This window comes from Pholcus phalangioides, unplaced genomic scaffold (genome assembly GCF_987345545.1).
Source record: "Pholcus phalangioides strain wild (caught in Gottingen) unplaced genomic scaffold, Ppha-v1.0 ptg000018l_1, whole genome shotgun sequence".
Taxonomy (NCBI): Eukaryota; Metazoa; Arthropoda; class Arachnida; order Araneae; family Pholcidae; genus Pholcus; species Pholcus phalangioides.
The window spans coordinates 19,632,930-19,659,645 of NW_028301611.1; the positions used below are offsets into that span (position 1 = coordinate 19,632,930).

The 26,716-nt window shown below is 36.6% G+C and overlaps 1 protein-coding gene across 1 annotated transcript; it reads left to right on the top strand.

The window, feature by feature from the left end:
• The first annotated feature begins 21 nt into the window (after window positions 1–21).
• On the top strand, window positions 22–26,570 carry EMC10 (ER membrane protein complex subunit 10). Its single transcript, XM_089247885.1, has 7 exons — window positions 22–324; window positions 3,384–3,435; window positions 5,937–6,052; window positions 11,030–11,122; window positions 11,759–11,940; window positions 15,862–15,958; window positions 26,397–26,570. Exons 1-7 carry the CDS (start codon window positions 250–252, stop codon window positions 26,478–26,480), a joined length of 699 nt encoding a protein of 232 aa, XP_089104011.1. The 5' UTR covers window positions 22–249; the 3' UTR covers window positions 26,481–26,570.
• The last annotated feature ends 146 nt before the right edge of the window (window positions 26,571–26,716 follow it).

A 26,716-nucleotide genomic window follows, 5' to 3' on the forward strand; every position in this document is an offset into this window, starting at 1 on the left:
AAAAAAAAAAACTATTTTAGCAATTTCAACAATAATTGGCAAATTTGTCACTACGTTGTCAGTGACAAAATCATATACTGTGTTCGCGGACACTGAGAAATCTTTCCTTACAGCTCAGTGCAGTGTAATGAAATGTGTTCAGAGTCACGGCCGTTGTGAACAGGACCCGTGTTCCAGATCTTGTTTACTTGATATAACCCGGTTTAGTTTAAAGTAACTCGAAAAATAAATATTTTAGCAATCTTAAACATGTTTTTCCGGTCGACGAGAATTCTTTATTTAACATTAATTTGTTCAGTCATGTTTTGTATGAATGCGGCTATGGTAAGATGCGCTCTAGATTATTGCATTAATGTTGTATATGATCATGAAAGACGGAAAGCAATATCCGTGTCAATTATATAAGAAATAGCATTTTATTTTGAAATACTTACACAGGGCTTCAATGGGGAGATGTGATGAGGTTGCCAGGGTAGTAATTTTGAGCTGGGGAGGGGGTGCAGTAAATTTTGGTGGAGGGAGGAAAGGCTACCATTATACAAGCTTATATATAAAATCATTGACTTTTGATGAACTCTCATTATGAGGATCTAGGTTCAAACCCCATTGATGCACAGTGATGGTTGGCAGAGGTGTGTTTTTCTTTTGTTTTTCAACTTTGAGGCGTGAATTGGAGCCAATCTTTCATTTGGAAAAGTTTCCCCCCATCGAGAGCAAGCAGACCTACAAAATTCAAACATTTACCATCTTCACTTGAAAACATGGAAGACAGATGACGGCTCCAGTTAGACCGCAAAACAAGCTATGGCCACACATACGCTTAGAGCACACATTTCTGTTTGCACTGATTTCTTAGAAATTCCGCAGATGAATGTGTATGAGGCATATGTATGGTCAAGTAGTAGTTTTGAAGGGCAGCAGAATTATGTTTGCCTTCTTTCCAACCTGAAAAAAACTTGTTACAGCCCTCACTAATGTCAGAATCGTGTCCCCTACCTCAGCTTGTAGTGTTTCTGTGCATAGGGGGCGTTCAAGTATTACGTAAAATTTTTTGCCATTTTTGACACCCTCCCCCCTCCATTGTCAGCAAAATTTCGTCATCGGCTCTGCTCCTCTGAACCCTAACGTATATTGGTGGGATCAGAGACGTGCATGGGGGGCTCGGTCCCCCCCATGATCAAAAATTTATTTTTTAATGCAAAAAATATTTTTTTATTGAAATTTCAAAAGAAAATACCATTATATGTTGTTATTATCAATTTTTGTTAATTTCTATGTTAAGCTGTATATGTATGTGAGAAAATAAGTTTTTCCTGTATTTTACGGGACGATCCTACTAACCTACACAATTAGTTGTCCCCTCCCTATATATTGCCCTGTGTCTATGATATATCCGTCAATGTTACTCTACTGCACCTGCTCAAATCTCAGACATTAATATAAGAAACTTGGTACAATAAAATATGTGATGCTTTTCTCTGTTGTTGCAGAGAACTATGCATTATTAAACTTCCAAAGAAGACACAGATATGAGTGAAGCAACAGGAAGTAAATTTTTTTGGATCATAGCCTATAACAGCCCAAAACCTGAATGTTCTTCATAAACGTGCATTATATTACACTTCTGGCATTTTCAATCAATAGGTTTCTGTGTTATCTTTTGTTTGAGACAAATTTCAAGTTCCAGTGCTATATCATTTGAGACAAATGCCTGTGGAAAAAATTCAGCCAAGTCTTATGTGGGAGTGTCCAGACAGTGCAAGCTATACCGGTTTCTAGATGCCATTAGAGTAATTTTCGCTCTTGAAAAATATAAAAAATAGCTGCTAGAATATATATTTTTAAATGTTAATCATACATGCATCTCCCTCATACACATTCCTCTGTAGCAGGTTTGGTAGAGGGAACTATATTCTTTCTTGAGATTGAACCTACGGACCTGACAGCAGGCTTCATGGTGGTAGATGAGCATCTTACTACTGCACCACTTGAGCACTTTCATGTTATGCTCTCTGGTGCTGTCCAGAGGTATAAAATTCTCGAGAATAATCTTTAGGAGAATATTCTCTAGAGGAATTTGTATCATATAAATAACTTGGAATATTCTTATAAGTTCTTGATAGAATATTCTCCTGTTATTTATGATATAATTACTGGGGAATATTATCGAAAATAATAAGAATTATTCTCAAGTTATTAATAATAGTCCTTCATGATGTTTTTAAATATTCTCAAGTTATAGATCCTTCCAGAGAGTATTCTCAAGAATATATGTAATAACATGTATTATAGTAAATAATCTCTATAAATAACTTGAGAATAATGCTTATTATTTTCAATAAGAATACTCTCTAGTAATTTATAATAGTAGTCCTTCGAAAGAATATTTTCAAGAATATTCTCTGTTCCTTCTCTCTTCCCATCAAAAAGATGAGAATACTGAAATTTGTAGCCCACAATATTAATTTTTGAAAGCAAGAAAATTACACCAACATGGCTGAATTGCGCAACTTTCAAAGAAATATGAGTGATTCGCAGAATTTAAGTGTATGTGCATGAAAAAAAGCAACGGCTCTGTATCTTAGAATGAAGGTGATTATATAAGAATAGCTTCTTTTATCAATCAACTTTGGTTTAATTTTTTGTTTTTAACTTATTTCTGAAAATTTATCTAATTTTAAAATAATTTTTTAAGGTTTTAATCTCAAGGTTTCTAAAATCTTCATAACCAAACTTTTAATACCTCTCATCATGACCAAGAAAATATTCTTTAACTAAAAGTTGTCATTGGGGGTGATTCTGCCAAAAATTGCTTTGTTTTAAATGTTTCAGGCAATGGAAACTGATTTATATTTCATAATATAAACAAAATTAGCAAAAAAAATTCAGTATGTGAAAGAAAAATGAATATTCTCCAATTTTTACATCCAGGAGAATATTCTCACCTCACATTTCTATATCTGTCTTTAATATTTTGAAGTCAAAATGTCAAGTACCAGAGTTTTCATGTTATGCAAGTACCAGATTGAAGGTCTGCCTGCTCTCTGTGGAACCTTTTCGAATGGGAAACCGGCTTGAAGTTAGAAAACAACAAGCATGAAAATAAATATCAGCCTACCATCGATATAATAAAAGCTCTAAATTAAGGCAGTTTGAAAAAGTGTGCCGATAATCATCCTGATAACCAACTGGTACCCTTAGTATTTGCAGCGAAGTTCAGATTGATTCATTGAATAAGTGTTTCAGGGGAACATAAGGGAAGTGAGAAAAATTTAGTATGTTAAGTAATTTGAGATTTGTTTTCCTGCAGGTGGTTATTTCGAGAAGTTCTATAATTTTTTTGAATTAATATTTTCTCATATCTGATTTATTAATATTTATAGGATGATATTGATGGTCAGCTCCTTTTACATGTATATCATTCATTAGAGGCAGGTATGAAAGTATTTTTCATTTTTTCCTGCATAATATTCTGTTATAACTTAGCTGCCAAGTCTCCAGAATTTCTACTCAATCTCCTAGAGCCCGAAAAAGTTCTTATATCTCTCAAATTTTGACTGTGACTGTAAAAGATCCCTATTTTACTGGGGAAAAAGTTATTCCCAAAGAATTTACCCAGAAAAAAGACCATTGCTTTCATTTTTTATAATACAAATATGGCACCACAACAGGCAAAATGCCCAACGAGGTGGCTAAGAAAAAAGATGCTCATAACAAATATGAATGTCATACATTTCTAAAATACATCAACCTCCAATTTAAAATACAATTACAAAAACCAGAAACTATATATACATGATAAAATATTATATAACATTATACAATATTATCCCCTAAATGCCATTACAAGAGTAATATGAATTGTCGCAATTGCATCAAACCACAAAAAATTATTCTAACTCTGAAATTAGTGAGGTGGCTTGTATCTGCTTTGGCCATATGCCCCTTCTGTATGTCCTATGTATAGAGATTTTTTTGTTGGCAAAATTTGATTTGAGAGTAGTAATAACCAAGACGGTTAGAATTCCAACTTTTAACTTACAACTAACTCTGAACTATAACTTTCTTCCTAAGAAAGGAGGGAATTCTAACTTCCTTAAGTAATGACCTACTGGTTGGTGATGATTGGCGACTTGGCACTAACCGATGATTGCTTGTAGGATGTCACATTTTGCAAAATGAAGAAATCCCCATGATATTAGTATTATTAACCTTTTAACGACCTGATTGATCTTATTAATTGCAAAAGAAAGTACCGTATATATTCGTGTATAAGCTGACTCGTATATAAGCCGACCCCCCCCCCCACTTCAGGACCACCAAAACCACAATAAACTGAAAACCTGTGTATAAGCCAACCCCTAAAAAATCCGCACATTTCAGAGAAAAGTTTTTTATATTTTCGTGCAAAATGAATAGCTTGCGGAAATTTACAATCAAACTTTCTAATCAGTTTTTTCTGAGTCTTCAAGCTCATCGTTATCCATCAGATCATCACAGGGGGTGCGGCATCTTCGTTTTTATCCTCATCTGGGCTGTCATCGCCATTGTCACTTTCAAAGAGGATAATCATCTTCAGTTCCATCCATCCCATTGCTGATGCAACACTTTTTGAAGGATCGGATCATAATTTTGGCGGAACCAGAATTCCACGCGCCACGCCTCATGCACCCATTGGCACACTAGGCCAATGTCAGGTTTTCTCAAGGCACCACTTTATGTAGTTTCTTTATTATCGGAACTCATACATTTGATCCACAAATTCCTTAGTCTTTGAGAGGCTTGTAGAAGCTCACATCTAAAAGCTGTACAATCAACGTTAGCCCACCTGGTATCAAAGCCAATGATGTTTTCGATTTCTTTGCCTCTGTTGACATTATCTCTCTCTCTCTCTCTGTGGGGTTTGAACAATAATCCCGTTTTTGTCGAACTCTGCTACAAAAATGACTACTGATTTCCGGGGTCAATATTTTTTCATCAAAAACTGACCCGAGTATAAGCCAACCCCCCTACTTGTGGAACAAATTTTTCCACAGAAAAAACTCGGCTTATACACGAGTGTATACGGTATTTTTCTTACATGAATGCACTTGATTGTTTTTCCTGAATGCATGTTATTCCAAATTTAATTTAAAAAATTAAAATTTCATTCATTTCAGCACTTTTTTATGCCATAAATTTAATTTTTTTTAATTGCCTTATTTTTAAGGCAGAATAAAATTGAATGTTTTTTGTTTTGATTTTAATGTGTTTCTATGGACATGGGCAAGTCCAGAAAACATACAAAAAATATTTTTTCTATGAATTTTATGGCTGATATCTCTAAACTAAAGGATCAGGACAGGAAATAACAGAAAAAATTAGAAAATGAATTCAAATTTTAATTCGGCCCGTAAAAGGTTAATGAAAAATCCCTGTATTGTTTTTCAAAAATACCTCGTATTTATTTTTGTATTAAATTTGTATCCACATAAAAACCTCCCTGATTCTCATTCTTCAAAGACAGCTATGCCATAACCATTATTTCCATAATTCATGAATTAGAAAATCATTTTAATCAAAATATTTTCTTATTTACCACTGCGATAGTACAAGCTGCAATAACTCCCAAGGTGCCCTGAAATACTTTATCGTTGCTATAGTGTGTTAATAAATATACAAGGGCCACAACAGGCAAATTGCCCGACGAGGTGGCTGAAAAAATTTTCTCATAAAAAATGTGGATGTTGAATATAACCAAAATACCCAATATAAAAGCATATATTGCTAAAAACTTTTTTTTTAATAATCAAAGACTTAAAACATTAAAAAAAAGTGGCCAAAAATGCATTATGAATAGTTAACAGATTCCAGAATTTTTTTAGCTCATTTTTATAGGTCTGCATAATCCCTTCATTGGTAATCATCCCATCATGGTTTGTTTATTCATTTTCCAGATCCTGAGCCAGAGTTCGAGCCCAGAGGATTCATTACTATTCATTCCAACAAGAATGGAGAAGCCAGTTATTTCCAAGAAAAGTCACTGACAAATGAAGATATTGCTAAATTAAAGGTGAGACATATTTTTCTTTTTCAGTAGTTGTGAAGGTAAGTATGACCCACTTGCGCTACACACTATTCTTGAACGATTTTCTTAGCTTGTGTATAATAACATGATGGATTACAATAATTCACAAGACAATGAACAAAAATTTGAGAGGGTCTATTTTAAAATTTTTTTTTTTGGTTGCTAAGCCAGCGGTTTGCAAACCCGCTATCTTACCAGATTTAGCCCATCAATCCTAGATTTCGCTGCATTTACAGGGCTTCTGGATTAGGAATTCATGTTGCCGGGTTTCAGTTATTGTCATCAACACAACACAAAAAATATATAAAACTTTAAAATTAAGAAAAGAAACATTGAGTTTGCATTTTTCTACTGCCTTTTACATAATGATCCTATCCAAACAAGATTATTGTGTGACTAGCTATAATACCCGGCGCTGCCTGGGTTTTCTTCGATGAGGCTTTTTGGATCACGTGATATTGCCCTCTTTCTTTGAGGGACATAAAAACCGTGTCCAACGGAACCAATATGAGGACTTCCTGCGCGACTCATGAAAGAAACAAATCCAGATTTAAAGAAACATAGAAATGAATATATATTTTTCCTTTGTTAAGGGGCACTAGGTATTTCGATTCTCCCCCCCCCCCCCTCTTTGAAGTACAAGTTATACATCTGCCTGTTTCTGCTTCAAAAAATGCTTAATTAAAGCTGTGGAATTTCTTCGATGTACTTTACAAGCCATAATTAATTTTAAAACATCCTAAACTATATGAATTGATGCAGTTGAATATTAAAAGACAATATGGAGACATTAATTTTCATGATTGAGAGGATATAAATAAGAAGTTTAAATCAATGTTATTGCCTGGATATCCAACTCAAAAGTAAGTCTATCTAATTGCATCATATTTAGTTTTCTGGGCTTCGTATCTCTGAGCAAACTCAATATTTCAAAAATTGAGAATTCGATACAATTTTTAAAATTGTTGATGGTGATTATTAATTAAAATTATTGATGACCCCCACTAAATTTCCACATTTCTACAGTAAAATCGGCAATTTTAACACTGGTTTTTATGGGGGTTCATCCTTTGCCTTACCCTCAAAGTGATGCTGATGATGGCATCTATTAAAAAGCTGTCATTACTAGTAACCTATTGTTCAAGTCAGGTCCCATTTGGTATATATGCAAAATTTGGCGACAATCAATCTAAAATTGTTAATTTGTATAGAGCACACACACACAGAAAAACAATTTTATATATATAGATTATGTATACATGATAGTGGTGCAATTATGGACTGATTAACTATGAACAGTGTTATGATTACATTTTTTTTTTCAAATTTATTATTGTATATACGTATAAAATTGCATTGTTTGTTATTATTTTCACATAAATCAATAAATTTCTGGATATACCCATCCTTTGGGAAGGCTTTGATATCTGTCTGAGATAAGAAGCAGGGTGCGTCTGGTCATTCAATGTTTAGTGCTTTTCGCTGCCATTGTTTTCCTTTTTTTTTAGAAAGCAATCCCCTGATCCTAATTTACATGAAAAAGCTCTTGTGACGTCCCATCATTTGCACGGTACTCTCTATAAATGGTGGTCGAAGCCATTCAAATCTATAAACATAAGCAAGCATGACAGTCCGTCCACATTGAAAGTGTTTTTTTATGTGTTTTTTTTATTGTAAGACAGCTAGTATATAGCCCAACAGCTATTACTATGCATGCCATATTTCATAGCAAAAATTATGAAAAATCAGGATCTATACACCAGAATATACTCACCAGTTGAGGGCAAAATTCGAAATGTTGATGGGAGGGAAATTGAGGGTTTCTATAAATCTGTTAATTAGAATGATTTCATGAAAAAAAATGTTTAGTATAATGAAAAATGTCCAGTAAGTATCATTCAAGGAAGCATCGTTGAAAAAAATGGACCATTCCTTTGGAATAGCTAGACAGCAAATGATGACAAAAATATGGTAATGTCCCATCAAATATGGGTGATATGGTTACCATATATATTTCTTCTTATGATGGCCATGAAAAAAATTTGCTTTGCAAAAGTACATTTGCTGTACTTTTAAGTGTATTGCATGATTTTCATAAGAAAGTCACCAAGTTTTTCCTTCTGAAGGTTGGCACGTCTGGACTTGTGGCATGGTTCCAGCATCTTGCATGGCAGAAGGCTGTGGGGATGCAATTACATTTGGTTTGTCCATTAGGGGAAAATGAAGAAAAGCCAGGCATGTTTTTTTTATTATCTTCCCCACAAAGCCAGAGTGCTGTGATGTATATGGCAGTAGTTCGCAAACTTTTGTCACCCACAGCCTGTGCTGTGTCTAAGACTGAAGATGCCTGATCCAAAAAATATCAAGAACATTATCTGTTCCAAGTATTGATGCATGCTGCATTTTACGAATACAGTAACATTCACATGAAAAGGGTGTGAATATGGTTTTATTGAAAATTGATCTGAGTACAAGTGAATTCAATTAACAGGAATTGTTGATAATTACATGTCTTTGATTCTATGAGTTATGTTCCCCTTTATTTATGTCCCCCATTAAAAAGCTGATGGTGAATTCCATTTTTTCTTCCATTTCTGATTCAAATAAAAAAAAATTTTATTTTCATATTTTCACACCCAATTGCTTATGTAATCTTCATTTAAACCTCCTGTGCCTTGTCATGACAAAAATGCAAAGGCAAAATTCTATTTTTCCACATTGGTGCTTACGTAATACTTGAATGGCCTCAAATGGCTCAATATAGATGTGAAAAGTATTCAACCTGTATTTTTTAATGTCTTCAAAAAATTCTGCAAGGTTGAAAAATAAAGGAAATAAAAAACCATATATTTGACAGTTTTCCAATTTTTTGCTGTGACTTTTGTCAAGCCATCCTCAAATACACTCATGTCCATAAATTAAGTATAATTCAGAATCACACGGAAATCGAAATCTAAAGTTAAAATTTCACCTGTAGAATTATCACGCACATCTGCATGAATGATATGCAAATTTCAGGAAGTCATCAGATGATGCCGATAGTACGTCATAATGACGAGATTGTAAGAGGGGGGTATATAAGGAATGGTGGCAAAGAAGTGAAATTGTTCACAAGAGTTCTGTAAGGCACTCAGTGCCATAAGCGAATAGTTATGACACCGAGGACGCATGTGGATGATTTTTTACGTGGTAGAATTATCGGCCGCCTGGAATGTGGGCATACTCAGATGGAAGTATCTGAGGAACTTGGAATTGCCCAAAGTGTCATCTCTAGGCTTTGGCAACGATTTCAAGATAACGGAAATGTCAGTAGATGTTACAGTACAGGTCGCCCCCGAGTTACAACGCCGAATGAAGACCGGTATTTGGCAGTAACTGCCAAAAGAAGCAGACGGAGCACAGCATCCGACCTGTCTCGTCAGCTATCTGCAGCCACGGGTACCACCGTTTCAAGGCAAACCGTGTAACTCGCAGGCCTGTCAGATGTGTTCCGCTCACGGCAACTCACTGTCGGCAGCGATTAGCCTGGAGTAGAGAACATGCAACGTGGACATCGTCACAGTGGGCTTGTGTGATGTTTTCCGACGAGTCCAGGTTTAGCTTGCAGTCTGATTCACGTCGGACTTTCAAATGGAGAACGCCAGGTACCCGTTACCACCAAGACAACATCTTTGAACGACACTGCTAGGGGGGTGCAGCATTGCTCGTTTGGGGTAGAATTATACTGGGTTTCCGAACAGATCTGCATGTTCAAACCGGAACCATGAAAGCCCAAATTTATCGGGACATCATTCTGGAATAACATGTACGTTTGTGTAGGGGTGCCATGGGCGCAGAATTTGTGTTTATGGATGACAACGCCGTCCTCACTGAGCAAACATCGTAAACGAATGCCTTGAATCTGAGGATATAAATCGTATGGAATGGCCAGCATTCTCACCTGACTTGAATCCGATAGCGCATGTGTGGGACATGCTTGGCCGGCGAGTTGCAGCCCGTCAACCACCTCCTACATGTGTACCGGAACTTCGGAGAGCATTGCTTGCTGAGTGGAGTGATCTTCCCCAAGATCAGATCGATAATTTGATACTCAGCATTCCTAGGCATTGTATGGTCTGTATTTCATCGCATGGGAGACATACAATGTATTAACCATCATTCCAACCATGTAATAGTAAGTTTTTGTAAAGGAGATATTTTTTACAATTGCTCCAGGGAGCAAAAATCGTAGTTTTTATGAATGGTATCATACATACACCATCGTTTTTGTTCTTTATCTTTTGTTTAATGAATAGGCTTTATGAATAAGTAACGTTTGTTTTGTTTCTGAACCTTTATTTGCTGGAGCTGGGATTATCCTTAATTTATGGACATGAGTGTATAAGGCAGGAACGGAGTGGGGATCTTGGGAGATTGGCAAACTTTAGGGGAACCAAAAAACACAGTTAAAAAACTGCCCATTTTTACACTAGAAAGTATGGCTGAATTACATTTGCCTCCCCAACAGAAATGACTCCGACTTCTAATTACAGCCTTGAAAAAATTCATTCTAGGTAATACTCAGGTACCATAGTTTGAACCAAATTTAACTCCTAAGTAGTTCTTAGTCACTGTAATAACAAAAATTTCAGATGGTTTAAATTCCTTACATATGTTTCATCATATGATGAGTGTAATCTTTTAAGGATGGGGGAGGATATAGCCGATAATCCGCTTGACCCATGATTCTCATCAGCACTAGCCTAAATCTTTTCCACAGATTGCTCAGCAGACACAATAATGACGTCTGATGATGAATTCTCACGTTAAGGTCAGAAGATAAGACTGTCCTTCAAAATGTATATATGTCATAATGTTGAAATATACTTTAGGTGTGGTATATACTTTTATGCTCTTGTTTTTTTTTTTTTAATCCTTTTTTATTCCTTTTATTAATAAATTTATTTTCTATTATCAATTTAGCGTTTAGCAGGTAGCGATGGTTTTTACAGAATCAAAGTGCTTCCCAGCTCTGGAAGTGGAGAAACTGATGCTGTTTTCTCGTTTACAAAAGCTGTAAGCATGTTTTTTTTAAATTGTTAAGCTGAAAAATATGAACTATATATGAGTTTTTCTTTGTCTGATTTTTAATTTCTGTCATTACTTGAGAAAATATTTTCAGTTCAGAAATAAATAACTGGTTTATGGGATTTTCTTGCTACAGTAATTTTGAAATTGTTTTATTTGAATTGTAAATCTTCATCTAATTCACTCAAATAGGCATTAAATTAGTATGGTGTAAATACACAGATGTGCACATCCAATGCCCCACCCCCATTCTATGAAGACACCCATACCACAACACTGAAATATTTGTAAGTTTATATTAGCATAATATGCTAATCTGTTAGTACATGAATAAGGCCTTGATCATGAATATGAAATCAGATGCAGCCATCAAACATTCTTGGTTGCTTCCATGAGCACAATATTAAAGATGCCTGCTGTACATTGATGTACGCAAGTGTTGGGGGGGGGGGTTTCTAACCCCCTCAAGCCGAGATTATAGTGTTATTTTTCAGGGGAAAACGTTACCCCCTCCTGAGGAAGAAAAAAAAAGAACCCCCCCTTTGAAAAAATTCTGCATACGCCTATGCTGCTGTATATCAGAAAATTGATCACTAATTTCTGTCTTTATTGTTTTTGTGACAGTGTGCTATTTACCATTCTGGTTTAAATGATGAGATCAAGATAGCTCTGGATCCCAATGGTCAACTCATTGGTGCAGCTATAACGGCCATACCTTCTAGCTGTGATGGTGACATCGACGATAGCTTTTTGTCTCGTACATTCAACACAACAGTCTTGATTTCGAGCACAGTCAATGGACCAGCGTGAGTTTGCTAAAAGATTTTCTGCTATAGATTATTAAAATCATAGGGGCTTCATTTCTTTTTTTTTTTTTATGTGTTAATGGCAAACTATGGAATCTAACTGATTAGAAATATAATTAGCTATGTAGGATTTGTTTATTTGTTCTAATTATATTATATTTCTATAAAATGCCTGATGGTTTTAGGCAAAGTATACATGAAATAGCCCAGTTTCATTGTATACTTCACCCGTGAATTCTACAGAATGCTGAAATACAATGGAGAAAACTCAAAATTCTTTCACTAGTAGCTTTTCCGATGTGGAAAAAAGGGAGTGTTTTTCACTAAAACTATTAGAATTTTAAGTAATTTTACATTGACTTTGCTACAAAGATTCCTTGATATAATGATAATTCTCTCTACAATGATATTTTTTCTTTGGTCCACAAGGCATTGTTGGATCAGGATTTCACTGTAATAAAAAATTATAAAATGAAATCGTCATAGGCCTGAAGGACATTTGCTCCTCACTTGGGGTTTCATACACATTCTTGGAGCTTCCCACATTTGATGTAGAGGAGCCAAATATTGTGCAACAACTTTGACAACATAAACAGATTGTAATGGTTTTTCCTCATCGACAGTGAATCTAAAGATTTCTGGTGAACCTTCCAAGAGAGGTAGAAATTGCTAGGCTACAATCACATAGGACCATTTCAAGAAAGATTAGTTTGCGAACGATAAAATCATTTGCATTCTTTTGTTACTAGCCTATGTGAATAGAGTGCACAGTCTAGTCTGATAACATAGTTGCAAAGCACCTGGGTTTTCACATGTTGAGTGTTTATTTTACTCTTTTTTTCTCTTCATAAATTACGTGCCCGTTAGTTGGATATTCATTCCCAAATTGATGTATTTCTAGCGAATATTTTTCTCTCATAACTTGGACTAATCGCTATAGGAGATTTTCATGCATCAAGGCACCACTGTTTTGAAGGGGAAAATATTTGTTATATTTCATTGAGATAGAGACAATAATGAGATGTTCAGCAAACCATCATAATTAAAGCTGATTGTTTACCAGCAGCAGCAGTAGGCTAAACCTTTTTTAATTATCTCCCTTATGGTCACGGACAAATAATTTTGTCCAAATGCCAGTGGAATAAATATGTGATAGAGATGCAAGGTGAGAATATTCTTGAAGGACAAATAATCGAAAATATTCATTTTTCTTTTAAGTATTTTAAAAAATTTTACCAATTTTTTGATGATATGAAATATACACTGAAGAACCAAAAAAACTGGTACACCTGCCTAATACCTAATATCGTGTAGGGCCCCCGCGAGCACGCAGAAGTGCTGCAACATGACATGGCATCGCAAGGACTCGACTAATGTCTGAAGTAGTGCTGGAGGTAATTGACACCATGAATCCTGCAGGGCTGTCCATAAATCCGTAGGAGTAAGAGGGGGTGGAGATCTCTTCTGAACAGCACGTTGCAAGGCATCCCAGATATGTTCAATAATGTTCATGTTTGGGGATTTAGGTGGCCAGTGGACGTGTCTAAAGTCAGAAGAGTGTTCCTGGAGCCACTTTGTAGCAATTCTGGACGTGTGGGGTGTCGCATTATCCTGCTGAAATTGTCCAAGTCCGTCGAAATGCACAATGGACATGAATGGGTGCAGGTGATCAGACAGGATGCTTACGTACCTGTCACCTGTCAGAGTCATATCTAGACGTATCAGGGGTCCCATATCGCGCCAACTGCACATGCCCCATACCATCACAGAGCCTCCACCAGCTTAAACAGTCCCCTGTTGACATGTAGGGTGCATGGATTCATACAACCATGGTTGTCTCCATACCCGTACACGTCCATCAGCTCGAAGCAATTGGAACCGAGGCTCGTCAGACCAGGCAACGTGTTTCCAGTCCTCAACAGTCCAATGTCGGTGTTGTCGGACCCAGGCGAGGCGTAAAGCTTTGTGTCGTGCAGCCATCAAGGGTACACGGGTGGGCCTTCGGCTTGAAAGCCCATATTGATCATGTTTCATTGAATGGTTCGCACGCTGACACCCTGAGCCAAGTAGCATTTATAATAACAGCTATTGTAAATGCTGATGATGGCCCAGCATTGAAATCTGCAGCAATTTGCGGAAGGGTTGTACGTCTGTCACGTTTAATGATTCTCGTCAGTCGTCATTGGTCCCGTTCTTGCATGATCTTTTTCCGGCCGCAGCGATGTCGTAGATGTAATTTTTTACCGGATTCCCGATATTCACGGTACACTCGTGAAATGGTTGTACGTGAAAATCCAAATTTCATCGCTACCTTGGAGATGCTATGTCCCATCTCTCGTGCACCGACTATAACACCACATTCAAACTCACTTAAATCTCGATAACCTGCCATTGTAGCAGCAGTAACCGATCTAACAACTATGCCAGACACTTGTGTTATATTGGCGTTGCTGACCGCAGTGCCATACTCTGATTGGTTCCATATCTCTTTATTTGCATACGCATGCCTGTACCAGTTTTCTTGGCTCTTCCATTTAATTAAGTTTTTACTGTGGGAAACATTTAAAACAAAACAATTTTTGACATAATCATTTCATAATGACAACTTTTAGTTTGAGAATGTTCTTATATAAATTTCTTTTCTTAGAATATTCTCAGTCGTAGTGACAGGTTTCAAAAGTTTTTGCTATTGAGATTTTGAAAACCCTTAAAGATTAAACAAATTCTTTTTAAAATTAGATAAATTTTCAAAAATAATTTCAAAGAAAAGCATTAAACCAAAGTTGATTGAGAAAGAAAGCAATTCTTATATGAAGATTGATAAAATCAAATTCAAATAAGTTCTCTGTGTGAAATTTCCTCTCTCTTCACCATTGCAAAGCTTTATAGTAACCTCATCAACTGAGGTTGGTTTTCTTTCTATACTCTGTTAAGGATGTCTTTTTTCTCACACATAATGCATCTTTCTACTATATGTATGAAAGAGCAAAAGAGAACACATATGGTAACAGGGGTGAACACAAAGGATGAAAAGAGACTCTAAAAAATATTCGATTATCTTCATATCTATTATACTTTTTCCTTATATTTTTATTTCTTTCCCTTCTCTTTTCTAATGTGTGGTTGATTAGGACAAGGTTACCAGATTTATTGCAGAGCTGTCAAATATTAATAATCCAAATTGGTTGCAGAAAGCTTGTACATGAAGTGGTTAGAACTCATGGAAGCAAAGCTATATAGCAGGCATCTTCAACCCGTTGTTCACGAGCACCACAGTGCTCCCTCAAGTACCCAGAGTGCTTGATGCTCGTGTCTGATTTCGTGCTTGTGAGCACTTGATCAATGTTCCAATTGAACACCTTGTACAAATTATATTCAAGGATTTAAATCAATCCTTATTTCATGCATTCCTATGTTAAACTTCCAACAAGGGTACTCTTCTTTTGATGGTTGTGTAGGCAGTGCCCGCAACTAGAAAAAGGTTGAACTCTGCTATAGAAGAAAGAAATAATTTTTCAGGTTTTCCTAGCTTTTAAGTGATGCAAATCAACAAAATTTTTTACGATTATTTACATTATATTGACGCACAATTTTTGGCAAAGAAATGTATTAACAAATTTGGAATTTGAAAAAAAAAAATGCCACAGAAGATATTTTCATGAACGCAACATGACAATTAAAAAATTAGAAGGAAAAAAAAGCATTCCCAATTGAAAAATAGGACGTTTTTCACTCTAGCTATATGTGATGTCATTTTACTTGTGAAAACATTTCTATTTTATAATCAAAATGTAATAATGGCTTTTAGAAAACACGCTGTTGCCATAGTTCTTTGCGTGTTTCAATGTTTTATGATGCTAAAGTTTATTGTGTGCTTCAATTGGGTGTTTATTTTATAACCAAGAAAATTACTGTTTTTAGTCCGGACACACAGACCTATATCCAAAGACTAGATCAAGAAAAAGCAGAGAAAGCAAGAGGCGAACAAGGAGACGATAGGTCTTTCTTTGCAAAATATGTGAGTAACTTGTTTGTAATTTAAATTTTTTGTTGTGCTGTGGATAGTTTCACATAAGCCATAATTTTTTAGTTTCAAAACTAACATAATTTCTGGAGTTTTCTCTTCATTCAAGCACTCATTGCATCTATTAGTGAACAGAAGATTAGTTTTCAGGATTTAAGATAGGTAAAAAATTCCTTTAGCAAAAAAGTGAAAATGGGGAAAAAAGATTTAGCAAAATGCTAAAATGCAAAATGCTAATGATTGATGGATGGATGTCTACTCCTTTCGTACCTCCTGTACACATTTTTGCTAAAGTGGGTAGTGCTTCTTTCACATTCTAAGACTCTATTTCATATTTTGCTAAAAATGCAACCGTAGCTTCAACCTTGGTAGTTTTTTAAATCATGCCAGATGCTGGGAGATTATTTGCAGTTATATTTGATAGGCAAAATCCCTCAGGCAGGATACATGCTGGACAGATATGCCAAGTGATACGATCTATTGCGTGAACAAAATCGGTATGGATTGGTTAAAAACCATGAAACCAATACTAAGTTTCACGTTTTAAACAATCCGCATTAATTTCATTTCAAGTTGTTATATATCACTTGTGTCACTATTGATATATATGAAATATCACCATTGTGTCATATCACTTGTCGTCTCTGTCCAGTGTGCACCTGGCCTTAGAAAGATGCACCACGCAACTTAATCATGAGACAAAAAACACACTACCACTATCAATTGTGCATGCACCCCAAACATTCCTTTGAGGCATTCCTAGCGAATTGGCACATGCTGAAATGTTTTCACATTTGTATGTGTGTGGCTCTAACCTAGTTATGTTGTCAGAGTTATGCTTGCATTCTAGTGACACTGTCATCTGTTTTCCATATTTCAAAGGAACGAAAAAACAAAAACGCTCGCACACAATGACAAAAACATTTAAAATTTATTTTAAATCAATATCAGTGCTTTCAAAAAATGTTGGGAATAGTCATCATTTTTCTTTTTTGAATTCACGTATTAGACTAGGTTTATCAGCATTTTTCACAACATTCCTTCAGCATTGAATTTTTTTATAATTGTCTATGTGTTTGCCGAACTTCTCTTAGTTTTGAAATAAATCCTGCCACTACAACAACCTTACAACAACAATTGAATTGGACCCCTAAGGATATTGTTCATTGCCGGTTTTGTCTTTACAAGATAGATGGCGGCATCTGAACACATACATGTGCAAAACTTACATCATTGCACAGTTAGCGGTCCCTGATAATTAATTTTGGCAGAACCATTTCTTCAGAAGTAAAATGATAATAAATTGCCTCTGTGGTTGTATATGGTTAGTAAAGGACCTGAAATACAGGAATGATCCAAATAACCCTTCATATGAACATTCTGTATATGATACTGTATATTTTTTGTATCAGCATATATCAGAAGCCACAAGGGGTACTGCTATTTTGGATTTAGTTCTTACTAGTTCTGAGGATCTAGTTGAACATGTTTCGGGGGGGGAAGAGTTTTCTTCCAGTGATCATCGTATCGTCAGATTTCACTGTAACTTTTCCTCGGGTAAGGTTGATAACAAAAGACTGGTTCCTTGTTTTCGGAGAACTAACTTTGATGTTTTGAGAGGAAGGTTAGCGGAAGTTTTCAAAGACCGGTTGGAATCAGTAGGGGTGGTAAGTCAATGGGAAGAATTTAGTACGAAGCTGTCCTCTGTTTTGCACGACGTCATACCCTTTGTTCGAAAAAAGTGTGTTTGTACATCACACCCTCTATGGTTCACGGATAGCGTGCGGAACCTTTATCTTGAAAAGAAAAGAGCATTCAGAGAGTATAAAAGTGGACGTGGTGACCTATCATTGTTTACTGATAAAAGAAGACTGTTGAAGAAAGCGATAAGGGATAGTAAAAAGGAAGTTGAATCTAGGTTGGCAGATAACATTGGCTCTGACCCAAAATCATTTTTTCGATACGTCAATAATGGATGTAAGGGGACAGTTGGTCCCCTCTCGATAGGAGGCTCTAAGGTAGAGAGCAATGTAGGCATGTGTAATGCTTTCAATGACTTTTTCGCGTCGGTTTTTAATGGAGATAATGATATTCGATATACGGGTGTTGCATGGGGTAATAAAACCCTCAACGATATTCAAGTAGAAGACGTGGAGGTCCTAAATCTTCTAAGAAATGTATGTGCAAGCAAAGCACCAGGACCAGATGATATCTATCCCAGGGTTCTCAGGGAAGGTGCTAATGAATTGTTGGGGCCAGTCGCACAGATATACAGGAGTAGTGTTGCTGAGGGTATCGTCCCGAGAGATTGGAAACTGGCTAACGTTGTTCCGATATTTAAGAAGGGTAGTAGAGAAGTGGTGTCTAATTATCGTCCAGTGAGTTTGACGAGCTCCCTCTCGAAAATTTTGGAAATTATCATCAAAAGGCAGTTTGTGAAGTGGATAGACGAGAATAATGTATTGTCGGATAATCAGCATGGGTTCAGGAAGGGGAAGTCATGTGTAACTAACCTCCTTTGCTTCTATGATTACGTGACTAAGGCTTTGGGTAAGAGCAAAAATGTCGACGTTGTTTACCTTGATTTCCAGAAGGCATTCGATCGGGTACAACATGGCAAACTCTTGAAGCGTTTACACGAGATTGGAATAGGGGGCAACTTGCTGAATTGGATAGAATCGTGGTTAAGAGATAGGTCGCAACGAGTTATGGTGAACGGGGAATTCTCTGGTTGGACAGACGTCACAAGTGGAGTTCCTCAGGGAAGTGTCCTTGGCCCCATACTTTTTTCACTTTTTATCGACAAACTCGATCAGGGTATCGATGGAATTACTAGCAAATTCGCAGATGATGTGAAGCTAATGGGGGTAATCGGGAATGAAAGCGATAGGGAGTTGCTCCAGACCAACTTAGACAAGATTGCAGCATGGGCAAATGAATGGAGCATGACGTTTAGCGTAGATAAGTGCATGGTCGCTCATTTTGGTTCGAACAACCCACGGTTCTCTTACGAGTTGAATGGTGTCACTATCCCGGATGCAACTAGAGTCACCGATTTGGGAATTCTCATTGACGAGCGACTTAAGTTTTCTGAACATTGTTCAGCGGTTGTCAAAAAAGCGAATAGAATGCTTGGTCTCATTTTCAAAAAGGTCTCTTCGCGTTCTCCTAAAGTCATTCTTCCGCTTTTTCGAGGCTTAGTTCGTCCCGGACTGGAGTATGCGGTAAGGTTTTGGAGACCATACCTACAGAGGGACATAGACTTGATTGAAGGGGTGCAGAGAAGAGCTACGCGTGTCCTTATTGGCACACAGGGCTTGAGTTATGAAGAGAGACTTCATTTTTTGAATATGTTTACATTGGATGAACGCAGGTGTCGAGGAGATATGATCGAAGTGTTCAAAATTTTCAATGGGATGGATAGGATGGACCATGAACTTTTAGTACACCGCCAATCAACCGCTTTTACAAGGGGACACCAGTATCGATTGGTGAGGGACAATGCAAGGTTATGGTGTCGCAGGGAATTTTTCTCTAATAGGGTTGTTAATAAATGGAATAGCTTACCCCCGGAGGTAGTAAATTGTAACACAATTGACACGTTTAAAAAGAAATACGATAAACATGTTGGGGTTAATCGAGAAGCTATCCATTCTTAGAATAAGACAACCATAAGTATTCTTTATGGGCATTGTATAATATTTTATCATGTGTATATATTGTTTATAATTTGTGTTAATTGCATTTTTAATGGGGTTGCTGTATTTTTGAAACGTATGACATCCATATTTTTATGGGCATCTTTTTATCAGCCACCTCGTTGGGCATTTTGCCTGTTGTGGCGTTGTATTTGTATTTGTATTTGATAGAGGAGGTAGATGATCAATTCCTAGTATATGAGCTGTTTCTGATCACCAGGTCGCAGAGATGTTCATGTGTATCTATAATTCTCGATATTGCGCATCCCCATCTAAATTACGTGTAGATGGTGTACGCATATATATTTTAGAGGGTTTTCCTATTTTCTAGCAGGTTTTGCTTGTATTGTATAGAATGGGTGTAGTGGTAGAGTGCCTATCTGCCATAATCACTATTTTTAACCCAGAATTTTTTCGAACCCAGATTCTCAGTTTGTATCACATTTTTCTCTTTTTTTTTTGCTTGTATAAAACTGAAACCTGTATGAAAGGGAGCGTCAAGAGACTGAAATAATATTTCATTTTTAGACAGGTTTCCAAATGGGGGTACTATTTTTTTAATTCTGTTGGAGACAGGGTTCTGTCTCATACAGTGTCCGTCTTATATAGATTTCACTTTATTTGCAATGTATGAGTTTGAGTGCCATCTATCTCTCGTAAAGGGCAATTGAAAAAAATGGGAATCTTTTTACCCTGCTGTTTTGAGAGAAGCATTTCTCCTATTTCCACAGCCTAAGGGTTAAATATAAATGCAATAGCCATGTTTTTATGAATAATGTCTTGCAATATCCATGTTTTTATGAATAATGTCTTGCAATATCCATGTTTTGATGAATAATGTCTTGCAATATCCATGTTTTGATGAATAATGTCTTGCAATATCCATTGCAATTAAAGGATAATTCTAAGTAACCTACTGCAAGCACTGTAAGTTTTTTTTTCACTGTTAAACTGACTGCCTTGTATATTTTACCTCTCTAAAATTTTTCAACGATGTGATGTATTTAAGCTGTAGCAGTTATAATTAATGCACTAAAAATCATAATAAGACTTATACATGGATGAATCAAAAAAATAACTACAGTAGAACCTCTCTCTAATCCAGACACCCATAATCTGGACACTTCTGCCAAGAATTTTTTTTTTCTCAACCAGGGACTTGGTATTTTTTCCCCAAATTCTTCATTTCAGCGTTTTCTATTATAGCGACTATTTTCTATTGATAGTGTCCATTACCATTTTCAAATTCCTGCAAGAGTGGAAACACAATGATGGTACCTTCGTGACTAAATGAGTGTGATAAGTCAGAAAGTCAGCTTTGATGAAAAAACTTCTGTTTCTTCATTAAATTTTTTCTCTCTGTACAGTTAACCTTAGTGGTTTAGAGCTCTATTATTTTTTGTGATTATCTAAGTGAATTTCCACACATGCTGAAAATGCCAAGTGATGTGGCAGGTATGAGCTGCGAATGGGAACAAAATGCTTTAAGGATATGTTGAAAGTTGAACTTATGAAGTCACTTGAACTTGTATGATCTTCAAGAAATTAAAAAAAAATTAAGTGGGCACAGTAGTCCAGGTTGATAAGAGACTTGCCTAATTTAACAAAGGACATTCAGAGGTGTTCTAAGTTTGATACCCGATTTGTCCTTGCTGGAAATTTTTCTGACACAGGGGGTGCAACAGAAACGGCCACAAAATAGCCATAGAAAATGATTGCTAACACAGGGAATTCCACACTAGGGGTTTTATCGCACCATTCTCTAGCTAAGTATAAAAATGTCAAAATGTCAAACACTTCTGTTCAGAATCTGCAATACATTGTAGGTCCTTTTTTAATTAACTCTCATGTGCAAAAAATGATTGCAGTAGAACAAAAATGGTCAAATGATCGGTATTTTTTTCCCGGATCCTTGCAGTGCTTACAGAATAAGTGAAGAGATATTTTTACTGGTAACAATACGTTGAATTTAATTATAATTTATAAATTATGGTTCAAAATTAAATTATCTATTATACAGCGATACCTCGGTTTTTGTTGATAATCCATCCGAAAACAATCAGTGAAATCCGAAACCAACAAAAACAGAGGCAATTACTTCCATATGAATCAGTGTAAATACAATTGATTCATTCTAGATTCTCCAAACTTATACCAAAAACACATTTTATAAAGAATGCATATAGTGTACAATAGTAAAAACAATAAGAAATGAATATAAATGATTAATGTAAAGAATAAATGAACATTTAACATGGGGGAAACTTTTACAATGGAAAAAAATTTTAAATAAAAAACATTTACATTTTTATACCTTCCTGAAGACTGAGGCAATTAGAGGTGTAACAATGTATTCTAGGCATATGGAAGATGGCAAGAAGGTGGGAGGGGGAGAGTGGTGCAGATATTATTGTTTGGAAGGGGGAATCCCCCCTCCATAAGATCTTAGGTATCAAAGCACTATCTGAGTTCACTTATTCGGACACAAATTTTTCAGTCCCAGACTTGTCCGAACTTGCACATGCGCCATGCCCAATAACACTATGTATGTCAGTGCACCGCTTGAATTTTTCGAACCACCTTCTGCTTGCCTTAAAATCAGTAAGCACACTAGCACTTGTTCGAGGCATTTTCTTAATGAGATTGGCATACAACAGCTTGAACTTTTCATCGTGAACTCGATCGTGTTCTTGGCCTTCTTCTTTGAAGGACTTCTGGCGCTAAAGACTTCCTTTGGTCCCATGGCATTGTTTGACTAGATACTCAAGGTGATGCTCACACAATGAGAAACAATGGCATACTGTGCAGGGGAACGAAAATTAGGATCAAGGTCAACTGGGCACATCAATGAAATCCGAAGCAACTGAAGAAAACCGAGACAAATTTTTTGCACAAAACCAAAACCTACAATAACTGAAGTCACTGAAAACCGAGGTATTACTGTATATGAATAATAATTTATTTATTTTATTTTAAAGGAAAATATGAATCAAAATTCTCAAGTAGGCATATATTACTGCTTTAAATATGGAAACGGAAAATAAGCAATACTGAATCCATAATCTGGAATCACCTAGGTCCCAAGGAGTCTGGATTAACCCAATGATGTCATATTTAAATATCCTTGGAGTTGACTGAGTAATCATATTTAATTCCTCTAGCATCATGATTGGGGATAAATAAAAAAAAATCAATCAAACAAAAAAAAAAAAAAAGAGGAAAAAAGATACAGAGCAATGCTGTACGATGCCCTGAGGACGTCATATGACTTTTTATACGCCAGAAAATCGCTTGATGACCTCAGGGCATCAAATGATTCGCTTGGGTAAAGAGGTTCTATACTGTACAATATGAGCAGTACTCCAAGCTGCATCAAAAAAGTATAAATTCTAGTGCTTATATATATATATAAGCACTGAAGAGCCAAAAAAACTGGTACACCTGCCTAATACCTAATATCGTGTAGGGCCCCCGCGAGCACGCAGAAGTGCTGCAACATGACATGGCATCGCAAGGACTCGACTAATGTCTGAAGTAGTGCTGGAGGTAATTGACACCATGAATCCTGCAGGGCTGTCCATAAATCCGTAGGAGTAAGAGGGGGTGGAGATCTCTTCTGAACAGCACGTTGCAAGGCATCCCAGATATGTTCAATAATGTTCATGTTTGGGGATTTAGGTGGCCAGTGGACGTGTCTAAAGTCAGAAGAGTGTTCCTGGAGCCACTTTGTAGCAATTCTGGATGTGTGGGGTGTCGCATTATCCTGCTGAAATTGTCCAAGTCCGTCGAAATGCACAATGGACATGAATGGGTGCAGGTGATCAGACAGGATGCTTACGTACCTGTCACCTGTCAGAGTCATATCTAGACGTATCAGGGGTCCCATATCACGCCAACTGCACATGCCCCATACCATCACAGAGCCTCCACCAGCTTAAACAGTCCCCTGTTGACATGTAGGGTACATGGATTCATACAACCATGGTTGTCTCCATACCCGTACACGTCCATCAGCTCGAAGCAATTGGAACCGAGACTTGTCAGACCAGGCAACGTGTTTCCAGTCCTCAACAGTCCAATGTCTGTGTTGTCTGGCCCAGGCGAGACGTAAAGCCTTGTGTCGTACAGTCATCAAGGGTACACGAGTGGGCCTTCGGCTCCATAAGCCCATATCGATCATGTTTCGTTGAATGGTTCGCACGCTGACACTTGTTGATGGCCCAGCATTGAAATCTGCAGCAATTTGCGGAATGGTTGCACGTCTGTCACGTTTAATGATTCTCGTCAGTTGTCGTTGGTCCCGTTCTTGCATGATCTTTTTCCAGCTGCAGCGATGTCGTAGATGTATTTTTTTACCGGATTCCCAATATTCACGGTGCACTCGTGAAATGGTCGTACGTGAAAATCCAAATTTCATCGCTACCTCGGAGATGCTATGTCCCATTTCTCGTGCGCCGACTATAACACCACGTTCAAACTCACTTAAATCTCGATAACCTGCCATTGTAGCAGTAGTAACCGATCTAACAACTATGCCAGACACTTGTTGTGTTATATAGGCGTTTCCGACCGCAGCGCCGTACTCTGATTGGTTCCATATCTCTTTATTTGCATACGCATGCCTGTACCAGTTTTTTTTGGCTCTTCAATTTATATACTAGCTATAATACCCGGCGCTGCCTGGGTTTTCTTCAATGAGGCTTTTTAGATCACGTGATATCTTTGAGGGACATACAAACTTGTCTAAGGTAACCAATATGAGGACTTCCTGCGCGACTCATGAAAGAAACAAATCTAGATCTAAAGAAACGTAGAAATGAATGAATTAAAAGACAGTATGGAGACATTAATTTTCATGCTTGAGGAGATATAAATGAAAAGTTGAAATCAATGTTATTGCATTAATATCCAACTCAAAAGTAGGTTCAGCAAATTACTTCATACTTAATCTCCTGGACTTCGTATATCTCTAAGCAAACTCGATATTTCAAAAATCGAGAATTCAATACAATTTTAAAAATTATTGATGTGACAGAAACCCCCACTAAATTACCGCATTTATACAATAAAATCAGCAATTTTAACACTGATTTCTATGGGGATCATCCTTTGCCTTACCCTAAATGTGATGCTGATGATGGTGTCTATTCAAAAAGCTCTCATTACTAGGAGGATATAAAATGTGGCAAACCATTATAAAGGTATAAACTATTATACATACACACGGGCAGCGCTGAAGAAGTGACAAACCATTGTAAAGGCTTATACACGTCTGAAACGCACTGCTAGGGAACCACGGTAACCAAAGTAAACGTTCGGAAAGTGATTGTTGAGGCCCAAAAACCATTTTTGCCTGACAGCTTTTTGCTCATTTCGGGCATTTGCCCAGGTCTGACAAACTTTTAAAGTAGCCTATCGTTTAAGTCGGGTCCCATTTGGTATTTAGCAAAATTTGGCTATGATCTATCTAAAATTGTAGATTTGTATAGAGAACATACACATACACGGACAGAAAATCAATTTTATATATATAGATTAAAAAAAGTTTTGATGCATTTAAAAAATCAAGTATTTTCAGACTAGAGCCTATACTTGTGTTGCATGTGCTGAAATCGAAGAAGAAAAATTGTATGTATGCTACCGTGTTCTATCAAGTCATTCTCCCACCTTTATTCATCTAATCATCTAAAACAGTGTTTCCTGAGTGGGAGATATCGCTCCCTGTTGGGGGGGGGGGGTGGAAAGGTCCTGGGGGCAGTAGAAACTTTGGGTTTAATATAGGATTCTATGGTGATGAGAAGAAAAACATTTTTAAGAAGGGGGTGATGTGCCAAGAAGTTTGGGAGACTATAATATAAAGAAGAACAATTTGTAGTCTATAAACAAAGTAAATGTAAGCAGTTATTGTTGATAAAAATAATAATGTTGGCATGTTACTGTTACCAAGTGCTCTATCTGAAAGCTGCTACACTACTCTGTGGTGACGTGGTCCCATGCCAAAGTAGTGTGCTTTAAGACTTGCAAAGAACAAAGAGGAGTAATCAGTATTAACCCCTTAACTGCTACAGGCATAGTACACCTTACGAAGTCTATACCTTAACTGCTACGGACATATTTATATGTCTTTGCAGCATGTGTGAATGAAAAACATGCCATTAAGGAGTAGATTGTGTAATATTTCACTGGCAGTTTAAGCGGTTAATAAAGTACATTTCACTCATAGTTAGAAAAATTGATAGCAGATGGCAGCACTACACATAACAGGCATTAAACAGAAACAAACTTCACATGAGGTTAACAACACATGTATTCTAATATATACCAATTCATTGAAGTTCTGCAGAGGAATATGGACGAGGTGCATGTATGGTTTAGTAGTATTAATAAATCAATGCCACCCTTTCAAAACACATGGCTTTGTGCAAAAATAGTTTAAAGGAGGAATAATTATCTTTCAAATACAAGTACAATTAATTACTTTATTTAGACTGTCCAAAAAAGCATTCAGTAGTTGAAGCACAGCTACCCTTTTTTCATTACTAGTCACAATTGTTTTTAAATAAATACTTCTTCCTTTTCGACCTCTCAAAGCATATCTAATGCACATCTTCTTCCCCCAGTACTGCTGAGGATCAAATGAAATGAAGGCATCCCTCTTCATATTTGTTTCGTGAAATTTAAACATTGTTCATGTATGAGAGATTACTCATGCTGTATATGGTTTTTATTTGCAGTGGATGTACATAGTGCCGTTCGTGATATTCCTGTTCATTTCTGGTGCTTCTAGTCCCGATCAGCAAGGGGGAGGTGGTCGCTAGTCATCTAAACAAATTCCCATAGTGTTTGTGTGCGTTATTGATATGTTTTCATATAATTTATTCAATAAACTTTTTTTTCCTTTTCTTTCATGAATGTCTTATGCGCTTTTGTTCTAAATAGAGCATTTTTCCATCACGTTTAACTGAATCGCTTCATGTGAAAAGAGCATTACTCACATCAAACCAGTTTTCAGAAATTTTCCAGGCCTGGTGCCTGTTCGGCACAAATCATGAAA